Below are 12,311 nucleotides of genomic sequence, written 5' to 3' on the forward strand. Positions count from 1 at the left end.
CCAGTCTCAAATCTTCTATTCTTCAGCAAAGTGATTGAGCGGGTGGTTGCTGAACAGCTCCAGGCATGCCTGGAGGATGCAGACCATTTGGATCCTTTACAGCCAGGATTCAGGCCACCTCATGAAACTGAAACTGCCTTGGTCGCACTGGTAGATGATCTCCGGTAGGCTAGGGACAAAGGTGAAAGCTGTTTCCTGGGTCTGTTGGATCTCTCAGCGGCTTTTGATACCATCAATCATGACATCCTTCTGAACGTCTAGTGGGACTGGCAGCTGGGGGCACTGTTACACAGTGGTACTGCTCCTCCTTCCTGGGCCGTGTCCAGAAAGTGGTGTTGGGGGATGAATGTTCAGACCCCTGGGCTCTCACTTGTGGGGTGCTTCAGGATTCCGTCCTCTCCCTCATGCTTTTTAACATCTATATGAAGCCGCTGTGAGAGATCATCAGGGGGTTTGGGCTGGGTGTTCAGCAGTATGCGGGTGGTACCCAGCTCTACCTCTTTCAAATCAGAACCAGTGAAGGCGGTGAAGGTCCTGTGTGAGTACCTGGAGGCGGTTGGAGGATGGATGGCAGCTAACAGATTGAGGCAGAATCCTGACAAGACAGAAGTACTGTTTTGGGGGGACAAGAGGCAGGCAGGTGTGGAGGACTCCCTGGTCGTGAATGGGATAACTGCCCCTGAAAGACCAGGTACACAGTCTGGAAGTCATCTTGGACTCACAGCTGTCCATGGAGGCACAGGTCAGTTCTGTGTCCAGGGCAGCTGTCTACCAGCTCCATCTTGTACACAGGCTGAGACCCTACCTGCCCGCACACTGTCTCACCAGAGTGGTACATGCTCTAGTTATCTCCTGCTTAGACTACTGCAATGTGCTCTACATGGGGCTACCCTTGAAGGTGACTCGGAAACTACAATTAATCCAGAATGTGGCAGCTAGACTAGTGGCTGCCGAGACCATACAACTCGGGTCCTGAAAAACCTACATTGGCTCCCAGTACATTTCCGAGCCAAATTCAAAGTGTTAGTGCTTTAAAGCCCTAAATGGCCTCAGCCCAGTATACCTAAAGGAGCGTCCCCACCCCCATCGTTCAGCCCAGACACTGAGGTCCAGCTCCAAGGGCCTTCTGGTGGTTCTCTCACTGTGAGAAGTAAGGTCACAGGAAACCAGGCACAGGGCCTTCTCGGTAGTGGTGCCCGCCCTGTGAAATGCCCTCCCATCATATATCGGAGAAATAAACAACTACTGTATCAGACTGTTAGAAGACATCTGAAGGCAACCCCGTTTAGGGAAGTTTTTTATGTTTGATGTTTTATCATGTTTTTAATATTATGTTGGGAGCCAGAGTGGCTGGGGAAATGCAGCCAGATGGGCAGGGTATAAATAAATTATTATTATTATTATTTATTTTATTTAGTAGTGAATGGTAAAATGACCCTTTTATAGTGAAAGAGTGAAATTCTATGGCTAGATTAGCAGTTCAAAAAATATTGTTTCCGAATTTCTTTATTAATGTGGAGAGGAAATTGTACATGGATTTGGCTCTGAAAAAGTTGGCTTTTAAAACATACGTTTCCCATCCTATTGCACTATATTTGGAGTGGATGTGGAGATACTCACCTCATATTATGGGCGGATAGTCACTTTTTATTCTGCTACTGATTCACCTTTTAAATTCTGCTGCCAGATATCTATACTACATAGTTACCAACGCTTTTAACTACCGTATTTTTCGCTCTATAAGACGCACCTTTTCCCTTCTAAAAAGTAAGGGAAAATGTGTGTGCGTCTTATGGAGCAAATGCAGGCTGCACGGCTAAGCCCAAAGCCAGAACAGGGAGACGGAGCACTACGCAGTGCTCCGTCTCGCTGTTCTAGCTTTTGGCTTAGTTGCGCAAAGCCTCCGCAGGGCAGCGGGATGAAAGCACCCCGCTGCTCTGCGGAGGCTTCAAAGGCTGTCCCCGAAGCCAGAACAGCAAGAGGCTATCCCAGAAGCCAGATCCCTCTTGCTGTTCTGGCTTCTGGGGTTCAGAATTTTTTTCTTCTTGTTTCCTCCCCCCCAGACTAGTTGTGTCTTATCGTCCGGTGCGTCCTATAGAGCGAAAAATACGGTATATTCTGGTAATGGCGGTAATTTAGGTATGGTACAAAACTAGCTAGAGACACTTTTAGAATTAAATAAAAGTAATTATTAATTATAAAGTATAAATATGAAATAAATACTATACAGTTCTTCCAAGTTGCTACTGTGTCTTTAAGACCTACTTCTATTTGCTGTCATAGGGTATCTTTCAATGACATTTACAGAGGTTTACATAAGCCTGGCTGATAAAACTTTATTCCTAACCTTATTTAACTTGATAGCCAATAACACTTAGTCCCTTTCCCATAGTCAGTTGCACCACCAGGTGCTGTAGACTTCAGCTGGTTTTCTTTGAGTGAGGCTTGCAGGTAGTTCTCACTTTGGTCCAACTCAGAAGCTCCTGAAGGGATTCTCCTCACTGCTTTAATGCCTTTACATGGCCTCACTGCCAATATTTGGCTTAATCCAGTGATTCAGTTTTTTGGGGGGCAGGCTGTGTACTAAGCTTTCCTTTATGCTCAATAGCGTCTTGCCCATCTTCTGCTTCTGCTTCTCCTTCAGCTGCCTATTCCAGCCTTATCCCTCAGCTTCTCTTCCTCAGTCTCTGTCTTCCTCTTCTTTGTCTCTCTCCCTCTGTCTCCCTCTCTCTGGTCAGCAGTGTCCCTCAGTCAGTAGTAAAATAGGCCTATTTATGTTCTAGGTGGCTTGTCCTTCAAACCAGTCAAATTTTAGTGGCATAGTATTCTCCCCCTCCCCTCATCAGAACACTTTCCCCATCCATTGAGTGACCAAAACTCTATTCTAGTAAACACGTTTTCGAGGTTGATTTATCCATAGTGTTTGTACTATGAAAAAAGCTAGTTTCTGATTTTTTTAACTTGGAGATTGTGTTCAATATTTGCAAGCCTTTAATGTGCAATGTTTCTGTTTGGGAAGGGCCCCCAATCTGGATCCAGGACCATGGTGAATGGATTCTTTCCTTGTGCACTAAGTTTGTATCAAATTTCCATTCCTTACAAAGCTTGCATTGAGAAATCAGTGGAAGTTTTCTTATGGGGCTAAAAACCACCTTTGGGTGGGTTTTCTGTGAGATCACAAAATGTGGGGAAGCAGCCCCACCCCCGACTTAGATCTCATATTTGAAGAACATAGATTGTGGGCTTTTGGACTAGCATTTATCAGTTACAGAAACAACTGTCTTAATGTTTTTGGTTTTATTTTGTTTGTTTTAAAAAATCACTAAGCAAAAATGCTTTCTATTTAGATGATACAGGTGAGTGTTGTGGTTATCTCCTGCCATTCCAAATCCTGCTTGTTAATTTGCATTTCACAGTAGAGTTTAGATTTCTTTGGGTAATAAAAGAATAAAAACCTGTGGGGTATGTTTCATGGAAAAGGTTGATAGGCTAATTACGGGTTATTTTTCCAGTTTGAAAACCAGAACAATTGTGATCTTTTGCTTGATTATGAAAAGCCATTGACTGGGGACAGAGCTCATTTTATCTTGGCAATTTCAATGTAACAAAATCTGATTATAGAGGAACAAATTGCTAATGGCTTTCACTGCATGCAAATTTTTGCCAGCAGAAATAGTATTGCATTATGTTCAGCAATGTGATACTTCTAGATATTGAAATGTACTTTTCCTTTGGGATGAAATGTTTGTCTTGATGTAGTACTTTTGATATTTTAAAATACTTTAAAATAGTGTGTTCTTAATAGAAATTCTATTAGTATTTTTTTAATAGAGTACACTTGAAAAATAGTCATTCACTTTCAGAAGCAAACCTTGTTCCTATAGCGTAGCATGCATAGAAAACACTGGTAGTGTGCAGGGCTACAGCCGTGTCACGTCAAAGTAGCCTTGGCTTGGAAGCTTCCAAACTGTTTGCTGTGCTAGGAATGGGACAAGCCACAGTAGACTCTCTTGGTGATAATGATGATGGTGATGATAATAAATTATTTATATCCTGCCCATCTGGCTGGGTTTCCCCAGCCACTCTGGGCAGCTTCCAACTAAAGATTAAAAATACATTAAAACACCAGTCATTAAAAACTTTCCTAAACAGGGTTGCCTTCAGATGTCTTCTAAAAGTCAGATAGTTGTTTATTTCTTTGACATCTGATGGAAGGGCGTTCCACAGGGTGGGTGCCACCACCGAGAAGGCTCTCTACCTGGTTCCCTGTAACCTCGCTTCTCGCAGCGAGGAACCACCAGAAGGCCCTCGGAGCTGGACCTCTTTGTCTGGGCTGAATGATGTGGGTGGAGATGCTCCTTCAGGTATACCGGGCCGAGGCTTGTGCCCAACCGTGTACAAGCTACTAGGCTATAAAATAACTTTACCAGACACCTGTCCACATCTGTCTGTTGCAGAGTGTCTTTAATAGTAGGCCTGGCAAATTATGTGCCCAGCTTCCTAAAAAGGAATAATTGTTCACTTTTGATGAGTATTTAACTTCACAGCTGCTTAGGTTGATAAGACAGATCCTGCCAGATCAGATCAACAGTAAAACAGCCAGTGGGTTTCCGGCCTGATGTCATGGTCATGGTGATCGAGCTCTTCTGCCCTCCAGGGCAGTGTAGCTGTCCGAGCAGGGAAAAGCAATAATTTATGAGGAAAAATTCCTGGCAAAGCTCCTCAGGAGATTCTGGGGAGTGCACGGTTTCCCGCGGTGTCGCTTAAGCCTGTATCTGCCAGCTTGAAAGGCAGAACGGGTGCAACCTGGGAAGTGTGTCCCTGCCATGGACGAACCTCCATCTTTGGCATGATCTGTGATCAGTTCAAGAATTTGGAATATTGGCTTTACTTAAGGGGCACTCCCCTGCAGAACGAAAGAATCGTGTGTAGTTGTTATGATATTATTTTGTCTGATACTGAGGAAAAGAAAGGGGGCACTGATTTATGCTCAACAAAGGGTTTTTACAATGTTTTTCTATACCCTCCCCTCCTGACCAAGGTAAAGGTAAAGGGACCCCTGACCATTAGGTCCAGTCGTGGCTGGCTCGGGTTGCGGCACTCATCTCGTTTATTGGCCGAGGGAGCCGGCATACAGCTTCCGGGTCATGTGGCCAGCATGACTAAGCTACTTCTGGCGAACCAGAGCAGCGCACGGAAACGCCGTTTGCCTTCCCGCCGGAGCGGTACCTATTTATCTACTTGCACATTGACGTGCTTTCGAACTGCTAGGTTGGCAGGAGCAGGGACCGAACAATGGGAGCTCACCCCGTTGCGGGGATTCGAACCGCCGACCTTCTGATCGGCAAATACTAGGCTCTGTGGTTTAACCTACAGCGCCACCCGCGTCCCATGTTCCTGACCAAGGTAATGGACCCTATTTAAATTAGCTTTGGACTGAACCAGGAGTGGAGGAGAGAGTAATTTGGCAAGACAAAGGACTGGCAATTACATCTGACAGGACTTTATATATGTGACTTTATTCTTTAACTGGCGGGCTGAGGAAAATAATCCCCAGAGTTTTAATGGCGGAGCAGGCATCTTGTCGGGGCGTTATTTATAGCTCTGTAAGGCCTTGAACAACGGAAGGAATGTTTTCAAAGGAGGGAATGTGAATGGACAAAGGACGATGGCATAAATTATCACTGCACACCAGGTCTGGGAACAGAGTTCTGGAAGAACTACACATGTGAAGTGGACTTTTATCTGTTTGAGAAACAACCAAGGTTGCATATTATGAACAACCTCCATCTGAGGATCTTGTTTCCAATCTAAGTGTGAAGATTTTATTGGATAGCCTTCTCCAGGTCAGCTGAAACAGAGATTCTCATTCAGGTGCCTAGCTGGGTGATTCAGACTACAGATGACATTTGGACTCATTGTAGGGGAACATGGACTTAAGGACGATGGCACCCAGATTAATGTGAGAGTAGTTGGTTTGTTTGGGCTTAATATCACCAGGATGGACTTCAAGACACTGCTGGCAACATAAGATAGTCAAGACAACACAAGAGCCAAGCTCAGTATCGGAGATGGAAAAATCTCTGACTCCTGAGGCCCACCTGCTCCCACACTTGACATCTTATAATGTCTGGGGGAGAGTGGGTAGAGCCACAGCTTTAGAATTTGCTCCCAGTTGTTCCTCTGCATGTGGGGCTTGTATTTGGCGCCTTTTAAATTTAGCACCAATTGCAAATCCATGACTAGAAAGGAAGATGATGATTCACCCTTTAAAGTTGAATCACTTGACTCCAGGTGACTGGCTGGGAGGGGGGCGGGTGTGGACCAGTTCCAGATGCAGTCCACTGACCAGGTACAGTTTCCCTGGTCTGAGACAACAATTGTGTATCTTCCCAAATCCATTTTGAAGAATATTCTTTTTCTTTCCTCAGATTTCAGGAAATCTTCCTGCACCTTGGACTATGGGGAGTTCACGAAAAAGAGCTGTAAGTACTTCTCACTTAAGCAGTAAGTGAACAAAGTGCAGACTTAGATTAGGTATTTTAAGCTTAGAACTTTTAAACTAATACGAGTAGGGTTTTAAATAAAGTTTGTCTTGAAACGAAATCTTTCCTCCCCACCTAGAGCCCCCTTCCTGCTTCCTCAGCATCTCTTGTCAAAGTGCAGAGATGACATTGTTAGATATGTGTAACCCACAGTCAGAAGTATGCACTGTCTTTCCAAGTAACTTTGCATATTCACATTGCCTTTGCCATTGATAGTAATTCTGATTTATGTTACACTTAACTTGCAACCTTGTAAAATGCTCGAAGCATCTCTGTCAACACTGACAGTAGTGAATGAGAAAGGGTGAAGATTATCATCTGCATTCATGGAGATCCTAAAAGTCTCCCCATTGACAGTAATGTTTCCTATATTTTATTAATAGCTAGCAGTATCAACACGGATTTCTCACTGTTGGCTTAAATAATGGCAAAAGCAATAAAACTTCAAAATTAAACCTGCTGTTAGGAATCCTCCTTTTGTAAGATGGACTGCAATGTATTTCCAGTTGTCAAATAATTCTAGTGATGGATTGGTGTCACTAAAATCAACTGGGAAAGCTCAGTGGAGTGAAAAATAGCATGGCATAGCCCTTTGGAAATGCAGAATAAGACTTAAAAGGAGATGAGCATTGCTAATGGCAAGAGTAACAAAGACGTCTCTAATGGATGGCTCTCAAAGTAAAACCTTCATATTTAGAATTTATAGTCCATTTCAACTAACTATTGAAAGCTCTCCTCTTACATTCTGTGTGCCTCTAAATAGTTTTGCCTTCTCCTTTTCTGTCTCATTTAATTAATTTAGAGAGAATGAAACCCAGGCTGTCTGGCACATAGCAAAAGGAAAATGCAATGACAGAGAACTATAAATCTTTCAGTTCAGCAATAACTCTAAATCTACCATGGAAAAACAACAGTGCACAGACTCTGCTTTTAGTGTTGTTGGTTAACTATCTAACTATTAATTTGTGGTGGCATTGAATAGCCTCAATCTCTGCAATTGAATATGCTTTTAAAGCAATTTTAAACCTGTTTGTAGATGCTGTAGTCTTAACAAATGACACAATTTCTAGACTTTCATATAATCTCTCTATTTGCACAAGGAAATTGTATTCAAATGAGATTTGCTAAAAGGGTAAAGTATGTTATAAGTGTCTCCAGTTGTGCTAGGACAACAAAATAGCTCCATTGATTTTGTGACCTAGGACAATCTTGAATGCCATTCTTAAATGAGCTGCAGATAAATTTTGACCCAAAGCCGAAGAAGTGTGCATGCACATGAAAGCTCATACCAATAACAAACTTAGTTGGTCTCTAAGGTGCTACTGGAAGGATTTTTTAAATTTTGTTTCAACACTGTATAGAGATTCATCTTCTTGATACTTTCAGCATCACATTCCCCCAAATATCAATGACAGCTAGGAAAGGGGCAAATACCTCTAGTACAGCTAAATTATGTGTGTGTTGAATGTGTTGGAGCATGTACTGACCCACCTTGTTCTCATCTGTGCTGTCAAAATGTTTCTTTCAGCTGACCTTCTTTTCCATTTCCCATTGACTCTTTGTGGGAGTGGGGCAGTGCAATCCTATTTTTCAGAACATAAGAATCCTCCTGAATTAGATGAAGAGCTCGTCTGTTCCAGCATCTTGTTTCTAACAAAGACCAACTAAATGATTTTGGGAAGTTTGCAGGAGAACTGGAAAACCTTCTCTTGTTTCCCCCAGGATATAACACCCAAGTATTTAGTATCCTGGAATTTATTGCTTCTAAAGAGTTACATTTTATTATCTAGGGCCTTATCCATAAGTTACTGCTTTCCTGACTCTCATTTGAAATCATCTATGTAAATCTCTCAAAGTTTGTTAGTTTGAATACACAGTATATTAATTTCGTTAAATCAATAAATTTCAGCAAAACCCTCACATACTGGTAGAGCATACACAGACACTTACAGGCCCCTCTAAAGACAACTATTACCAAGAGGATTCAGTCCACTTCTTAATGTAATCTTGGAAGGAGAATGTGTAGTATGCTAGCCCTGGAAAATAAATTCTAATCCCATGGAAGCACCCTTGTATGTGCCACTGTGCATGTGTAGGATCTCATACAGTGGTACTTCGGGTTATAGATGCTTCAGGTTACAGGCTCCACTAACCCAGAAATAATACCTTGGGTTAAGAACTTTGCTTCAGGATGAGAACAGAAATCGCACGGTGGCGGCGCTGTGGCAGCGGGAGGCTCCATTAGTTAAAGTGGTACCTCAGGTTAAGAACAGTTGCAGGTTAAGAACGGACCTCCACAAACAATTAAGTTCTTAACCCGAGGTTCCACTGTATTTGGTTTGTTTGATAGGTTATTATTGCAGTTGTACCTCAGGTTAAGTACTTAATTCGTTCCGGAGGTCCGTGCTTAACCTGAAACTGAAACTGTTCTTAACTGAAGCACCACTTTAGCTAATAGGGCCTCCTGCTGCCGCCACGCTGCCAGAGCACAATTTCTGTTCTCATCCAGAAGCTAAGTTCTTAACCCAAGGTACTATTTCTGGGTTAGCAGAGTCTGTAACCTGAAGTGTCTGTAACCTGAAGCGTATGTAACCCAAGGTACCACTGTACTTTTGTTTTAATGCATTTTTAAAATTTATACTTCATGCTCTTCAAATTTTGTAAACTGCTTATGTGTAAAGGGATTAATAAATTGAGTAAGTGCACAATAATAGTTCCTGGATGAGGAAGCTTTGTGGGTTAGTGGTTCCCAACCCCTGCTTTTGATATGGTGCCTTACTATAGATCAGAGAATCTAAAAATTGAAGCTTTTCTTATGTAGTCAGGCACAGTCTTTAAGTATTTGCAGTTGTGCTAGATGCTGTCCCAGGGGTTTCAGTCTTTGTATAATTGAGGCAGGAACCCCAGAGAGGTGTGAGGTTGCCTACTCTGGAAAAACTGCTCAGGAATCTTCACCTTAACTCCTTTCTTGGTGGAATGCCACAGGCATGAAAGCAGTTTTGGGATTTTAGCTGTTCAAGTGAACATGGTCTTAATTAGCTGAAGAATATAATGCCAGATAGTTAAAAGAAAGGATAGTTTTAAGGCCAATAGGTATCTCAAGGCATTGATAAACACCTCTTTATCCCATACCTCTGTTTTCTCCTAGTTGCGATGCAAGTGAACTTAGGTTAAAGAATCTTTAAAGGGACCCCTGACCATTAGGTCTAGTCGTGACCGACTGGGGTTGCGGCGCTCATCTCGCTTTATTGGCCAAGGGAGCCAGCGTACAGCTTCCGGGTAATGTGGCCAGCATGACTAAGCCGCTTCTGGCGAACCAGAGCAGCACACGGAAACGCCGTTTACCTTCCCGCCGGAGCGGTACCTATTTATCTACTTGCACTTTGACGTGCTTTCGAACTGCTAGGTTGGCAGGAGCAGGGACCAAGCAACGGGAGCTCACCCCATCGCGGGGATTTGAACCGCCGACCTTCTGATTGGCAAGTCCTCGGCTCTGTGGTTTAACCCACAGTGCCACCCGCGTCCCAAAGAATCTTTAGCTTTGGTTAAAGAATTGTGAGCGTTACCTTCAGCACAACATTGCCCATGCTGTGGCATAAGAGATATTTTTGCATGGTGGTTAGAAGGGGTATTTATTATTTATTTCAGATATTTATATGCTGCTTAGTATTCAGGGTATGGGGACAGGGAAAGGAAGCCCTTCAGTGCTGAGTGCTGACTTCAGAGTCAGTGCTGTTTGCAGGCCATCCCTTACCCAATGTTGAAAAGAAACAAATGTTGACCTTCACACATGAGAAACCATATGTAATCTTGAGCATGACAGAAAGGCAGCCTCTACTTAGCCACAAGGGCTGCTTTTTATAGTGTATTAATTGAAGTTCTTTGCCAGAAAACCGTCTGACAACCTGTCCTTCAGAATCTGTATAACATGACTGATGAATTTAAGGCCAGGCAAGATGTGAATGATTTAGCAGACAGTGGTGCTTTAAAGGGCAAAGTGAAATCTTCAGTCAAAGCTTGTTTACATGGATTTATTTTTTTAACCACCTGCTTCCTAATTCTTGGTTAGTGACAATCACCATGTCACTTAAAAAATCCCTTTGCTTAGCGAGGTGCCCTGCTGGCTGTCCTCCAGTTTTGGAGTCTTCTTCCTTCTCAAGTTTGCCAAAGTCCAGCCCTGAGCCACTTGGGTGGCTTCTTATTTGGGGCTAGTGTTTAGTGACCAGAGATTAACGCCGCCCCCCCGCAAAGTTCATTTTTTAATAGTACATTTTATATCCAGATTGGGGAACCTGTAACCCTTTAGGTAGACTCCAATTCCAATCAGCCCCAGCTGACATGTCCAGTAGTTAGGGATGATGGGAGTTGTAGTCCAGCAACATATGGAGGGCCATAGGCTCCTCACCCCTGTTTTATATTGTGCAAGTTGGCTTTGCAGCCAATAACCAATGGAGTTATTATGGTTTCCCCTCAACTTGCATGGTGAGGAGGAGAGCCATGCTTTTCCAGATAAATGCAGCCATATTTATCCCCCGCAAGTGACCAGGCATGTGCTTTATCACCAGCCTAATCTACATGGTAACTTCTCATTTCATTCAAAGGTTAGGAGTTAGGAACTGGGCTTTAATTTTTGACTTTGCAACACCATGTGGAACACCTTCATTTTCAATTGTTGTCTCCTTTCTAGTACTTAAAACAATAAAGTGTGTGCTTGATTTACAGCTACAAGACCGTACACAATTCAGTGACCGGGATTTAGCTACCCTTAAGAGATACTGGGACAGGGGCATGACGAGCCTTGGTGCAATTTGCAGAGAGAAAATTGAAGCAGTCGCTGCGGAGTTAAATGTTGACTGTGAAATAGTACGGGTAAGAACCTCCAGTCCTCCCGTTTCTGGTTGCAGAAAATAGCCTAGATGAAAGCTTTTTTAAAAAATTACATGAGGTAGACTGAAATAGACTGCACGTGTTACATAATAAATGGCCACGTTAGGAAGTGCTCTCTTGCTCTGTTTCCTGTCTATTTATAGTTAAAATCCCTCAGGTGAGACTTTTATCAATTGGCAGCACGAGCTGCATGTTTGACAGTCCAGTTGGACTGGGATTTTAAAACAAGCAAAGGCTTTCTGCGGAACTGAAAAGGAATAACTTGTGCAGTTAGTCAAAATATAAAAGCTCCTTGTGAAGGAGAAGGGAGCTGAGTTTTATTTTTATTTTTTTGCAAGGGAGCAATACAGTTCTGTGTTGGGAGCTGAGTATGTTATGTTATATTATGTTATTTTGCTAAGGGAGCAACACAGTTCTGTGTTGGGAGTAATCCTTTGCATGTTTCTGGTCCTATGTTCATTGTCACTCACCTTGGGAGTTGTGAAAGACCTCTGCTTGGTACCCTGACTGGTCCAACAGTGAGCTTAATGGCTGTGTAGAAATCAGAATCAAAATCTTCCCCAGTTCTACTTCAACACCCTAACCACTTTAACTTCTCGTCTCACAGTGATGATGATGATGATGATACTCACCATTATCTTTAAAATAACAAATTGGTGAAAATTACCTAAAGCAGATAGAAGCATTTCCCCTGAAATATGTATGTTTGCATATATATTTCCAAACAACATTAATATTCAGGAATTTATGTATTCTGTGTCCTTTCTCTGCCCACCCCGTCTTCCCCCAAAACTAAAGGAAACCCCAGATTTTGTTCCCAAAATTAAGTATTCAGAGCAGGTAAACGTGTTTTGCAGTGTTTCATTCTGCGTTGTTGAA

The 12,311-nt window shown here is 42.8% G+C and overlaps 1 protein-coding gene across 11 annotated transcripts in view; it reads left to right on the top strand.

Moving 5' to 3' along the window:
- Positions 1-12,311, top strand: part of HDX (highly divergent homeobox) — a 52,208-nt gene that overhangs the window by 14,862 nt on the left and 25,035 nt on the right. For 7 of the 11 annotated variants that reach the window (XM_083595929.1, XM_083595924.1, XM_083595926.1 and 4 more), the window contains 2 exons: positions 6,432-6,485; positions 11,268-11,414. In XM_083595929.1, the coding sequence (XP_083452055.1) occupies positions 6,432-6,485; positions 11,268-11,414 (201 nt within the window). The remainder of the gene's footprint in view (positions 1-6,431; positions 6,486-11,267; positions 11,415-12,311) is intronic. The other 4 variants (XM_083595928.1, XM_083595930.1, XM_083595927.1 and 1 more) reach the window with 1 other exon arrangement.

Source organism: Podarcis filfolensis, assembly GCF_964270895.1.
Source record: "Podarcis filfolensis genome assembly, chromosome: Z".
In the NCBI taxonomy this organism is placed as follows: Eukaryota; Metazoa; Chordata; class Lepidosauria; order Squamata; family Lacertidae; genus Podarcis; species Podarcis filfolensis.